This window comes from Urocitellus parryii, chromosome 2, assembly GCF_045843805.1.
Source record: "Urocitellus parryii isolate mUroPar1 chromosome 2, mUroPar1.hap1, whole genome shotgun sequence".
NCBI classification, from domain to species: Eukaryota; Metazoa; Chordata; class Mammalia; order Rodentia; family Sciuridae; genus Urocitellus; species Urocitellus parryii.
Window position 1 is genome coordinate 121,535,028 of NC_135532.1, and position 13,333 is coordinate 121,548,360.

The 13,333-nt window shown below is 34.3% G+C and overlaps 1 protein-coding gene across 2 annotated transcripts in view; it reads right to left on the reverse strand.

Annotated features, from left to right (window-relative positions):
* Positions 1–1,674: 1,674 nt before the first annotated feature.
* Positions 1,675–13,333, reverse strand: part of Kpna4 (karyopherin subunit alpha 4) — a 71,572-nt gene continuing 59,913 nt past the window's right edge. For both annotated transcript variants that reach the window (XM_026412083.2, XM_026412084.2), the window contains exons 14-17: positions 11,580–11,651; positions 10,014–10,176; positions 7,615–7,709; positions 1,675–6,213 (exon numbers count right to left, since the gene is read on the reverse strand). In XM_026412083.2, the coding sequence (XP_026267868.1) occupies positions 6,115–6,213; positions 7,615–7,709; positions 10,014–10,176; positions 11,580–11,651 (429 nt within the window). In that variant the 3' untranslated portion in view covers positions 1,675–6,114. The remainder of the gene's footprint in view (positions 6,214–7,614; positions 7,710–10,013; positions 10,177–11,579; positions 11,652–13,333) is intronic.

Genomic DNA, 13,333 nt, shown 5'->3' on the forward strand with positions numbered 1-13,333 from the left:
TTTTTGAAAGAAAAATACCATTTAGCAGAGCCCTAGAGTTGGATAGTATCACTTCACTAAAGAGTTAAAAAGGTAGACTGAGGATGTAGCTCAGAGGTATTGTGTGCACAAGGCCCCGAGTTTAATCCCCAGCATCGAAAGAAAAATAAAGAAGGTAACTATGTACACAAGATGAGGGAAGGGCGGCTCAAAGGGCTCAAAACTCAGAGAAATAGAACACTGAGGGAATTATCTGGAAGGCAAGCAACTAGAGATTGTACCACAAAAGCCATGTAGATTTAAGATCATTAGAAATTTTTAACAGTTGTTTCAAAGAATACAAACAGGCTAGAGAAAATCTTGGGTAAAATTAAAATAGCCACAGTTCAGGAGTTCATTAGTTATTACTAGGATTGAGAGTCTCCCAGGGCTCCAAGTGTTGAAATTTAATTCCCATTATGAGGTATTAAGAGGGTGAAGACTTTGTCTTTGGGGATTTTTTAAGATTAGACAAAGTCGTCACAGTGGAGTCGTGATTGAATTCTTGTAGTGTGAGAAGAGAAGCCAGGTAGACACACATATACACACACGCGATACTCTTGGTATGAGATACTCTGGATCACCAGGACTCTTTCAGCAAGACCACCATCACCAGATGAGGTCCCTTGAGCTTGGACTGGAACTGTGAGTCAAAATAATTAACTCTTTTCTTTAAAACTTATCCTGTTTTAAGGTATTCAATTATCAACAGAAAAACAGACTACTACAACCTTTTGATCAGAAATAAAATATGATCAGGGAAACTAGAATTCATGCTTGAAGAATAACAAATAAAAATGTAAGTAGTAAAAGGTATAAAAATTTCCTTTCCGAAGAACACTGGAAGAAATGATGTTCTGTAATAGCAAAGAAACCTTGAATAGGCAGCACATTTAAATACAAAAGATGAAATTTGTGAGATTAGGACACAGAATATAAGTGATAAGGGAATGCAGCAGTCCTCTGGTGAGACGTAGATTTGAGAGTATATAGGAACATTTTTCTTCACACTCAGCTACTCAAAGTGTGTAGCCGTCAATCAATTTTATAAATACAGTTTGGTATGGACATTCCAAATCAAACTCCCATTACTTAAGGGTCTAGATTTATTTAGGCCTATTAGAAATGAAGGTTATTGCTAGGTTTAATTTTTAAAGAAGTTTGTATTTTGCCTTGTCCTTATTTTTTATGTTGTACTGAGGATCAAACCCAGTGCCTCACACATGCTAGGCAAGCGCTCCACCATTGAGCCCCAGCCCTGTCCGTGACTATTTAATAACAAAATGAGTTGCTTCTAATCACACTGATGTTTCACAAATAATTTTTTCCAACTTTATTAACTAAAAAATCAACTTGTATTATGGAGCCAGGTGCAGTGGCGTGTGCCTACAGTTCCAACTACTGCGGAGGCCAAGGAAGGAGAATCACTTGAGCTAAGTTAGAGACCAGCCTGAGCAAGACACTATCTCCGTCCCGTCCCCCCCCCCCCCCCCCGCCTCAAAAGCACTTTGGTCATCAGTTTATGTCTTGATTTGACCTAAAGCATCATTTTTTTTATTACTGTGATTGTTTTTAAAATATATTTTTAGATGTTGATGGACCTTTATTCATTTATTTGTATTGCGGTGCTGAGAATCAAATCCAGTACTTCACACATGCTAGGAAAGTGCTCCACCACTGAGGCACAAGCCCAGCCCTTATTACTGTGATTTTTTTTTTAATATTTATTTTTTACTTCTCGGTGGACACAACATCTTTGTTGGTATGTGGTGCTGAGGATCGAACCTGGGCCGCACGCATGCCAGGCGAGCGCGCTACCGCTTGAGCCACATCCCCAGCCCTACTGTGATTTTTTTAATAAAAAGTTTTTTGTATTTCTTTTTTGGTGGCGTTGGGGATCAAACCCAGGGCTTTGTACATGCTTGGCAAGCACTCTATTCCTGAGTTACATCCCTAATCCTAACAAAACAAAACAAAATTTAATTAATGTGCTTATCTAAAAAGTTTTAAGTCCCCCTACCTCCTAAAATGTTCAAAACAATAAACTTGGGAATACTAGATCAGGTGTCTGTCTGGGCAAACTCTTTCCCTTCTCTCATATTAAATTTGATGACATATAATAGATTTTTCCAATGAGTAAATAATCAATAACTGAAAATTATTTAAGAATACTCAGATAGCTAGACCTTTATAAAAAGTCAATAATAATTCTAACTGAAGTTTCATACACAAAAAGGTAAACTCCAGGTAATTGTCTTTGATTAAAGCTAAGTAGACCAGTTTATGTACAAAACAAGACAGGAAGATGCAAAAACATTCTTTTTTGCCTTTGGTTCACAAACTTAAATAAATTGAGATTAGTTGTAAATTAATTGGAACAATCACTGCATGGTATGGTAACAGAGATCTGGGCCTCACTGGCCCTTAAGAGCTGTATGGTCTTGGCCAATCACCTTTTAATTTCAAACTCAATTGTTTGAGGGGAGTGTTGGGACAGATTACTCGTACTCTAATTCACAGACTCCTACAATTCTCTAATAATAAACTATATGGAAACTGCGTGTGTGTGTGCACTTTTGATGTAAATAGTCCAGTTTCCCTTAGGTTCTCATAGGAGATCTTGACCCCCAAATAGGCTTGCAGTGTAAGAATAATCACTTCTAATATAAGTTCCAAAAACTTGTATTCCTTCATGATATGTAGAACTCTACAAAGGCTGAGGCTTCCTTGATATGCAAACACTGTGTAACTCCTTGAGTGTGGCAGGTTATATAAATATAATGGATACAACTAACCCCTATGATAGAACTAGAATATGGACAAAGGTGAAGGGATTTGGCGGTGTAATTAAGGCTCTAAGTTAACCAAAAGGGACAGGAGAGGGATTTGACTAATCAGGTGGGACCTTTGAAAGAAGGCTTGGGTCTTCCTCAAGATAAGAGATTCTCTTGCTAGCCGTAAAGAAGCATGTGGCCATGAACTCTAGAAGTGCAAGGAAATGAATTCTGTCCTAAAGGTATAGAAGACGATCCCCAGCTTCAGAAGCTGACTGGTTGACTATAGCCTTGTGAGGTCCTAAACAGAGAATTGTAACTAGACTCTTGACTCACAACTGAAATAATAAATACATGTCATGTTTTAAGCCACTAAGTTTGAGGTAATTTGTTATATAGCAATCAGTCTTAAAAGCATCTTAGCTTAATTTCTGCAACTTTTTCCTGAGGGAACTAAAGCAATGGAGTCTTGGAAAAGGCTGTCCCAAGTTACACTGGGGTTACAACAAACTCAGTCATTTTACAATGCCTTAAACAAACAAACAGCCTCAACCTATGAATTGTAGTCAAGGAAAGCTCAAACTAAACAATACCATACTCCCTCAAATTCTTCCACATGCACTTTTAATGATTAGATTGCTTCAATTATAGAAATGCTCTAGGTTTGGTCCAGAGCAATGAGGAAAGTACTAATACCACTTTATCAAACAATTACTAAAATCTTTGAAAACTACCATGGCTTTTCATACACCTTAATATAACATTCTTTTTAAAAATTGTAGCACTGAAGAGGGCTCAGTGCTTAGATAAGGCAGTCTGAGAAATGAAAAGTCAAGAACATTTAGGCTTGTGAGGCTTATTATTCCATCCTCCCCACCCCCCCCAGCAGATGTTAGCAGACTGTGTTGACAGAAAAAACCTACTTAAGAATTTCATTAGAAAATGAATGTCTTATAGTTAGAAATATTTAGAACATCAGGAAGACCTTGGAATAATTAAAGATATATATTCTATAAAATAAATTGGCCTATTACCAGCTCATTGGCTTTGAACTACACTACCTTCTAAAAGACAAGAATTATGCAAAGTATTCTTATGTTCACCTTCTAGTAATAAGTCTTCTATTAAAAAAAAGGTTTGTATGCAATTTGTAGCCATATTTGAAGTTATGTTAATACTTAAAATAAAGCTCAAGTTGTCTATTTGTCTTAGAGAGTGAAGAAGGCCAAAACCTTGGTTTTAGAAGAAAGCATAATTATAGATAGTGTCCAGACTGAAATTACAGAACTTATGAAACTTCTTGTTATGTTGGTTCTAGTTTAAAAAGTTGAAGAAAGACAAGAACTAATAGGAGCCAGTGAGTTACACACTTTAACTCAACAGTAATATTAAAAAAAAAAAAAAAATCCACACATCACGCACACACCCCATGTAAAACATTGCTTTAAGTTTTAATGTTTATTTCCCCAAGACAGCCTAGCCTGCACTCTACTTGGATAAATTTTACAAGCTAGTTTTCTGCTGCTTCTAGTTTTAAACTTTAACCATGTTTCTGATGACAAGGAATGCTGCAAAAATACTCTAGTTCAACAAAGAGTTATGATCACAAAATAATTTTTATCCATTCTACAGTGTTTCAGAATTACCAGTTGATTTTTAAACACAAAGTAGATATAGATGCTAATGGTGGCTAATCTGGTATGTTTCTTATAGCAAACTGTTGTTCATGCAACACTTGTGCTCAAAGGGGAAGGCACAGGATTTCCTACAATGAGCCACCTTATAAAGAGTTCTGTTTGTACAAATTAATTTATGTCACATTTAATTTAGTGTGCATAACCTCAAAACTGAGGCATTATTCCAATTTATAAAAACCACTTGCATAACTTTTATGCAAGTTTTAAAAATACAAAGTTTTCTCCCTAAAGTGGCTCAAAATAGATTGTTCATGGCTGCCTACATCTAAGATAAAAAGATTCTAAAACAATTGAACAGATTAGGCATATTATTAAAGGTGTTCAAACCATTACTTGATTTGTACATCTACTCAAACCTCTTCATCGGTCTTTATTCAGCAGTACATATGCACCAAATTCCATTTTAGAAGTTTCCATATCATTTTCATAGAAAACAAAATTTGAAAACAAATAACATTTAAACACAGCACGGTATTCTATCACAACTGAAACTTTTTTCTTCTTCTTCTTTACAGGACTCAACAAAATCTAAAAATGAACTATGCTGTAGATTTACCTCATGCAAAGGTCTTTATGTTATCTCTGAAAATGAAAAGAATGGCCTTTTAAGCACATTTTACTGTTTTATACTATTATGGTAACTTGTGTACTGCAACAGTCTATTTTGAGGGAAATTTATGATTTTTTTACATGCAAAAATCTACACAAATTAGTTTTGATGATATGGAAAGCTTTTCATAGCATCAAACATTCATCTGGTGCAAATGCACAGGGAAACCTTCCTGAAAAGTTTTCTGACTTGAGAAGCAACTAAAAGAGCCATACTAGGTAAATAAAAATGGGGGGGGGGGGAACGACAAAAAAAAATGGGGTGAGGGTTTTAGGGGAGAGGGGAAATAGAAAACACAGGCTGCAGAATAAACCAATGTCTGCTGCTAAACCGGTCTTTGTTTTTATGTCCAGTGTACATTAACACTTGTGATCTCACTTTGATGATTTACTATGTTTGTTATCAGCCCCCCAAAGGCGAATCAAGCTTGCATGCGTTCACATACAGCACCACAACCACACTCTCGTACACAGTCACTCCAGGACTAGGAGTCTGCTTCATGAGTGAAGAGCCCTAGATTTGAAAGATGAACCTGGCTCTCTATCACTGAGCCAGACATTCATTCAACATTGTCCATTCACACACTGCTTTATAGCAAGGCCTGGGCTCATTTTCCTTGACTTATATGGGCACTCTATTCTCTTTTATGCTTACAAGGCTTGAAGATGACAGTATTTCACTTTCCCCTCAATTGATATAGAGTAAGTCAATGTTCCTTCTCAGGCACTGAAGATCTGTGACCCGTAGCCCTTTTTACTTTGAACAACCTAAATAAGCATCCACGTAAAGTTTTCATTACATTTTGCCACTCATTCTCACTCGCACCCACTCGCCATCTTGACCTCATTTGGGCATTTCCTGTGATTCCAAATGAAATCTTCACATTTTCTTTCCCGATTTAATGCAGCAGCAGATCCCATGAGCCAAGCTTGATGGATCAAACCTTTTTATATATATGTATATATATATATATATATCTGAGTGCTGCATTGTACCTAACTTCCACAATATCTTTCTAAAACTGGAACCCTTCTGTTGGTACATTGGCTGATGAATTGAAACCAAATGTTCCACCTTGAATTGCCTCTGGAACAAGGCTGGGATCTTCATCAATCTAGGGGGGAAAAAATTAGTTTTAGTTTTAAAGTATACACAAGAAGCATTAGAGTAACTGTTTTACTACCCTTAATAATGGTATAAGAACTAGGTGATGAGTGCCAGCAATGTGCTACCATCCTTTGCAAAGTTGAAACACTTTACAATGTAAAGTCTTTTTCTTTCCTTTCAAAGCCACCACTTTTGGAAAGTAAGTGTATTATTTGGTTAATCCCCCGCCCCATCTTTTGGGTACTAGAAATTGAACTCAGGGATTTGTACATGCTAAGCATGTACTCTACCAGTGAGTTTTACTCCTAGCCCCGAGTTAATCTTTTAATACAACTAGGGACATATAGCCTTAAAACAGTAAAACAAGAGCTTGCTAATAGTGGCTAATATTTTATATGCTTTATACTATATTTGTTTTTAAATTCCACAAAATTACAAACCTAGGGTGTGGCTTTTATAACCATGTACATAAGTTAAATTATTTTTCTCACAATGTAAGAGAGTAAAAAAGATATTAGAAAACATAGGCCTTGTCACCTTACTGAAATTAGTCACCTAACTACAAATTAGTACATCTAAAATCCCAACTTTAAGATACATGATTAAAGCTACCGGTAAGAGCATGTTTTTCTTGGATTTTATTTCTGATTTAACTGGGAATCATTAATCTAAATAGGCTTTAGTGTGAACATCTCTAAGTAAACAGTCTATAACTTCCTTTTCTACAAATTTTCTACCACATTGTGATTAATGTTCAAATATCAACAAAAGGTTTAGTAGTTTTTTATTTTTTGGGGCAGGGGTGGGGATTGAACTCAGGGCCTCCCACATGCTAGGCAAATGCTCTACCACTGAGCTACATCTCCAACCCCTATTGTCCTCTTTTAAAGACTTATTCTTTGAAAAGTTGAAAAATTATCCAAGAAATCCACTGTTGGTTGTATTTAACCACTCTATTTTTTTAAAGGAGAAACTACTTTAATTTTAGATTTACTCTTTCAAAGAGGCAATAAAAATAATTTCTTAACTCCAACTACTATAAGTTACAGTCTGAAGAATTTTTTGTATATCATACCTTATACTATATAGTGCCTTATCGTTTTTGGTGATTTTCATTTGATCTATTATCTTCACATTTGGTTTTAGTCACCAAATAAAAATGACAACATATGCAAATGTGTATTAACTAATTGCTATTATAAAGGATATACTAGTGACTCACTCAGTGTTATTAGAAATTTTAAAATACTGAAATATTTGTTAAGCAAGTGACATCAGTCACATACCTATTTTAATTCAATTGCAGAAAGGACATACATGCATATGCCTCTAGCTTACTATATACTATTTTGTTCAGACTTATTATGTTTTAACATAAAACTAAGAAAACTACAAAATTATTAAATACATCATCTGAAGAGAAGAACTGATCAATGATCTCATAGGCCAATTTGTAGATGTCTTCATTTTCATGATTTTGAAGTTGTTCGATTTTCTCCAGTCCTGCAAGAGATTTTATGAAGTGAAACAATGATAATATTAAAAAAAAAAAATAGTGACAGGTTACAATAATCTTGAATGTATAACCCAATTTTTGTATTGCAAAATTTTTGGATTATAATTTTTGAGACGCTATAGGTAAATCTTAAATATAAAAAGATTTAATTCAGGAAGATAAGCATATTTATTTTAAAAAGATTAACAATCTTAGTGTCTAATATCATGTAAATGCATAAGCAAACAATGGGACATCTATTTATAAAGCAAAATAATAGGTAACCAATACTTATAAAGAACAATAACATGTAAAATTGCTTTTGTTTGTTAAAAATAAAAAGGCAAAATTCCTGTTTTCTAACATCTGCCAAGTTTTTCTAATGGACTAAAAAGAAACTGAAGATACTGGCAATTAACAAATTTGATCCATAAGACAGCTATTAAGCATACTTAAACATGAAAAAAAAAAAGAGATCAATCACAATATTTCAGGGGAAAAGGGATTTTCCCTATAAACACTAATAAATTTATTACATCAGAGGCAGAAACTTGTTGATATGCAAATTGGATCTTGTTTTATTTTTTAGGAGCAATAATAGTAAGACCTATGAAATAGTGAAATTGCTCCTTTCACTTATGTTCTTCCTCTATCCATTTCTTAAGTGAACGAAATTACCTCGGGCCCCTATTTCACTCTACACACTCTACTTTTGGTGATCCTTTCATTAAAAATTTTAGCTACTAATTGTGAGTGGAGGATTTATAATAATCTGTAGCTTTTGTAGCTTCACTTATTTTCATAACTTTACTAGCACAAAATTCAAATGCCTACAAAATTCTACAAGGACATTTAGGCTCCTAAATCTCAAACTATCTAGAACAGTTTGTTAACTCTCCTTCCTCATTTAAACTATTCATCCTACAATTCTTACTTGTTGATACTCACTAAATAGCTTGAAATCTGAGATCTAAGATTTCCTTTTCCTCAATCAAATATCAAAACTCTGTTCATCCATTTCTAAATTCTGTCATCTCCCCTTTGTCTCTGTTATTATGGCCTTCATTTATTCTGGCCTGAACAGTATATGCTTTCCTAATTGGTCTGCCTTCTGTCTCCAAAGGCTCCATTCCTCAGTTATTTAAGCACCAATCCTCTAGGAAAATCCTCCAATGGCCTATCATACCCTATGGCAAAATCCTTTGGGAAGTTTATAAAACATATTTCTGTTTCATATCTCCAGTGAGGGAGGCAATATTTGAGAATCAATCAATATCTACATATAAAATACCTGTTGTTCATTTTACTAATTCTTATTCCCTAATTAGTTCCTAATATCATTCTCCATTTTCCTATTCCTAACTGGATGGTTATACATTATTTGTTGTTATTCCAATTGTCACTTTAGTAACTTCAAACATGCTTTATTTCAAGTCTTGATTCCTCCACTTAATTGATATGGGTTCTCTCATTCTTGTTGTTACCTCTCCTTTCATTCACTTTTCAGCTTCTGTCAGAAATACCTTTACTTTTATGATTATTCAAGTTGGAAACATTTATTTTCTGTTCCATAGCCACATTTTGGACTCCTGTATTCTGCCTATATATGAACTCTGAGATTGAAATCTAATGTGTTGTTTACACTCTAGATGATTTTGGTGCACAGCCAGATTGGTAACTACTACCTTACTGAATAAAGTATCTGCTGTGCTATGAAACTTCAAAGGAGTATGGTTATTGGCTATTTCTCCAGCTTCATCTCTTGGCAGTTTCTACCCCATACTTTGTGATTCAGCAACACTGAACTACTTATAATTTGCTGAATGCTATTTCTCACCTCAGACTTTGCTCATGGTGTTATCTCTGCCTGGAACACCTTTCATCCCTTTTTACTTTATTAATCCTTATTCATCTCTCAAAATCCAGCTCAGATGTCACTTCCTGCTTCTTCCAGGATGGATTAGGTATCCCATTTTGCTGTACATTTCTATTAGGGTAATTAGCACATTAAATCAGTTCATATTTATCTTCAAAACTAGACTACATGCCTGAGGGCAAGGACTGTGTTTTGTTTACCACTGTCTTTCCAATACTTTTAGCACAGGGCCTGTTCAATATAAGGCAACAATTCAGTTACCTAAACACATGCAAGAGGCTGAGCAGGACTATATATAGAATATAGTATTTTATTAATTTATTCTGTTACTTGATTAATTTAAGACAGAAAACTACAGAAGTGGTATATTAGTCAGAAAATAAAGATAGTTTCAAAAAAAATTAGAATGTGGAATAATAGCTAATAAAGAACTTACCTCCACATTCTTCTATAAGATTGGCTATGGTTTCTGCCTCATCTTCAGCCATTTTTAATATATTACTTAATCCATCAAGTACTACTTGCACAACCTGTGCATCTTTTACAGTCAGTAAGTTGCAAAAAGGTGGGATAACGTTTTGTTGAATAAGGTAGGCCACCTAAAGAACAAAAAAAAAAAAAAAAAAAAACATGAAAAAATAAAATGTAGGCAAAATCTGTATATCAAGATGTTTTAACAGAATGCATTTCACTTTGAAATTTTGAGTACAGACACACATGACTTCATCTCTAGGACATAGTTAAAACTTCATTATTAACTTGATTTTCCTTTCTTTTTAAAGTAGCAAGTTTGTTTTTCTTGAATTTAAGAGGGGGGAAAAAAACTGAAGTGAAAACGAAGGAATCACTCAACTTATTATTAAACATTTCTTTGCTTTAAGGAGTACTTCCTTTGAAAATCATTTCCTCTTTAAAAGTAAGAAAGTAAGCTGGGCATGGCAATGTATAACTATATTCCCAGCAACGTGGGAGGCTGAGATAGGAGGATCACAAGTTCGAGATCAGCCTCAGCAACCTAGTGAGGCCCTCAGTAACTTAGTAATAAACCCTGTCTCAAAAAATAGAAAGGGCAGACAATGTGTCTCAGTGATAATGTAGCCCTGGAATCCCCAGCTTTTAAGTCTTAAACCCTATGCACCTCACGTTTCTCACCCTAGTTCCTAGTCCCAGGCATCTAGTAAAGTTTAATTTCTAACTGCTGAGGAGTTTGTTGTTGCTGATGATTTTTAAAATTTTTGCTCCTGTTGTTCATTTGTTAGGAGAATCTATGAGACAATTTTTTTTCTGCCATATTCACCACCCCAAAATCTGTTCTTAGTACTGTTAAAAAAACAACACAACCCTAATTTTAGGCCCCTTGATTTTATTATAGGTTAGAAATTCTTTCAAGATTCCTGGGGATTTCGCACAGTGGTAGAGAATTTACTGGCCTACAAAAGGCTCTAGGTTCAATCCCTAGCTCCTGGACAGGTAGGGAAAAAAAAAATCACCTCTCTTTTTTGATTAAAAAAGGTCAAAGAGTGGAGGCTGGGGTTGTGGCTCAGTGGTAAAGTGCTTGCCTAGCATTCATGAGGCACTGGGCTCGATCCTCAGCACCACATAAAAATGAAATAAATATACTGCGTCCACCTACAACTAATATATATATATATATATATATATATATATATATATATAAAAGAAGGTCTTTTATATATATATATATATATATATAAAAGAAGGTCAAAGGATGATATTCTATATGAAAAAAAAAAATCATAGAAAAGTGGCTGGAAGTATATAGCTCAGCAGTAGAGCAAATTCTTAGCATGTATAAAGTCCTGGGTTCAATCCCCAGTAATATCCCCACATACCCCTCCTACCCCCTGTCCCCCCAAATCACATAATATTTATCTTGCTATTATTTTAATTATGGTTTACTTATATCTAAATCATATAATCTGTTTGTACTGTCATTTTTTTTTAACACCACTTTTAAGAAATAAGTAAAAGTTAAACTTACTTGATCTTTCCTTCCACTAATTGTTAAGTTACTTATGGCCCAAGCAGCTTCTTTCTGAGTGCCAAAATCCCCCTAAAAAAATAAAAACAAAGCAAAAGGCTACTGTTGGCAACATAAGGATAACTAAAGAGAATGTTTTCTGGAATGATTTTTCAAGTGCTTATTTCTCCAGGTTTCCTTCTAGCTTTTCTACATACATATATATTTTTACTTACTAAGATAAGATTTGTAACACCCAATATACCCTGAACAAAGGAATTTTCTTTTTGGAAACTCTCCTGGAAACAATTTGACTTAATGTTACTATTCAATGCTATCACATTAAAATCAGTAAAGAAAATTTTGGAAAAATCTGTAACTTCATTACAAAAATACAAATTGAAAAAATATTTAAAAATAACTTAAAAAGATGTGTACATATATTTGTTTATATAAATAACTTAAAAAAGATACACATGCATATGCAAATATTTCTGAATATGTATACATATATATGCTTTTTGAAGCTATTTATATAATGACATCTCTATCTTTATAATCTCATCTTTTAGAATTTACCAAGAAAATATGTGAATTGCACAGCCAAAAAGTAAAATCAACTGAAATCTTTATAATAGGAATATAACTAATTACAGATACCTACTAACTAAATGCGGTTAAGAAAATCCAAGTATTTGTCAGTGAAGTTGGTGGGAGTACAAAAAGGCACAATCCTCAAAGAGGGGGAATTGACACTATATAACAAAATTTACATATGTTTTTGTATATTTCCAGTAATCCTAAATACAACCTGTGAAAAGGGTAAAAACAAAACAAAACAAACCCCTTACAAGCTATTTGTGAAAGCACCACTATTTTCAACAGCAAAACACTAGAAATATCTCAAATGTCAGGCATAATTGATGTTACAGTGCATCCATACATAATCCATATAATGTACTATGTATAGTACTATATAATAAAAAGAAGAATAAGGGAAATACAAACAGGGAATAAAGAAGCTCTCTTTATAATGTCATGAAAGCGATCTCCAGTGTATGCATGAGTATATGTGTGTGTGTGTATACATGGATACACACACACACACACTTATATATCATGGTGGCACACTCTATAATCCCAGAGACTTGGAAGGCTGAGACAAGAGGATATATATGGATAACTAGAGAAAATGTTTTCTGGAAAGATTTTTCAAGTGCTTATACACATACACCCACACACAAACATACAAGTATCCCGAGGATATGCAGTATATTATTTTCTGTATAAGGGTGGAAATAACCACATACATATCCATTTGCTTCTATTTTAGAAAGAAATAATGGAAGGATAAACCAAAAGTGGGTAAAATGATTATCTAAAGGAAGAAATAAGGGAGGGAGGAGCGGAAGTGAAAATCAGACCTCTGAATATGTGCCCTGAAAACAAAAGTATATTTTTAATAAGAAATTAAAAATCAAGGTAATATGCTTATCAAAAAAAAAAAAAAATCCAGGGACTGGGGCTGTAGATCAGTGGCAGAGCACTTGCCTAGCATGTGTGAGGCACTGGGTTCCATCCTCAGCACCACATAAAAATAAACAAAATAAAGGCATTCTGTCCATCTACAACTATAAAAACAAACAAACAATCTGTGTATCAAGTTGGTGGCTTAACCACACTCAGAGGTACACATTAAGTATTTCACTAATGAAATACATCTTTTAAAAGTACATTCAAGGGTTGGGGTTGTGGCTCAGTGGTAGAGTGCTTGC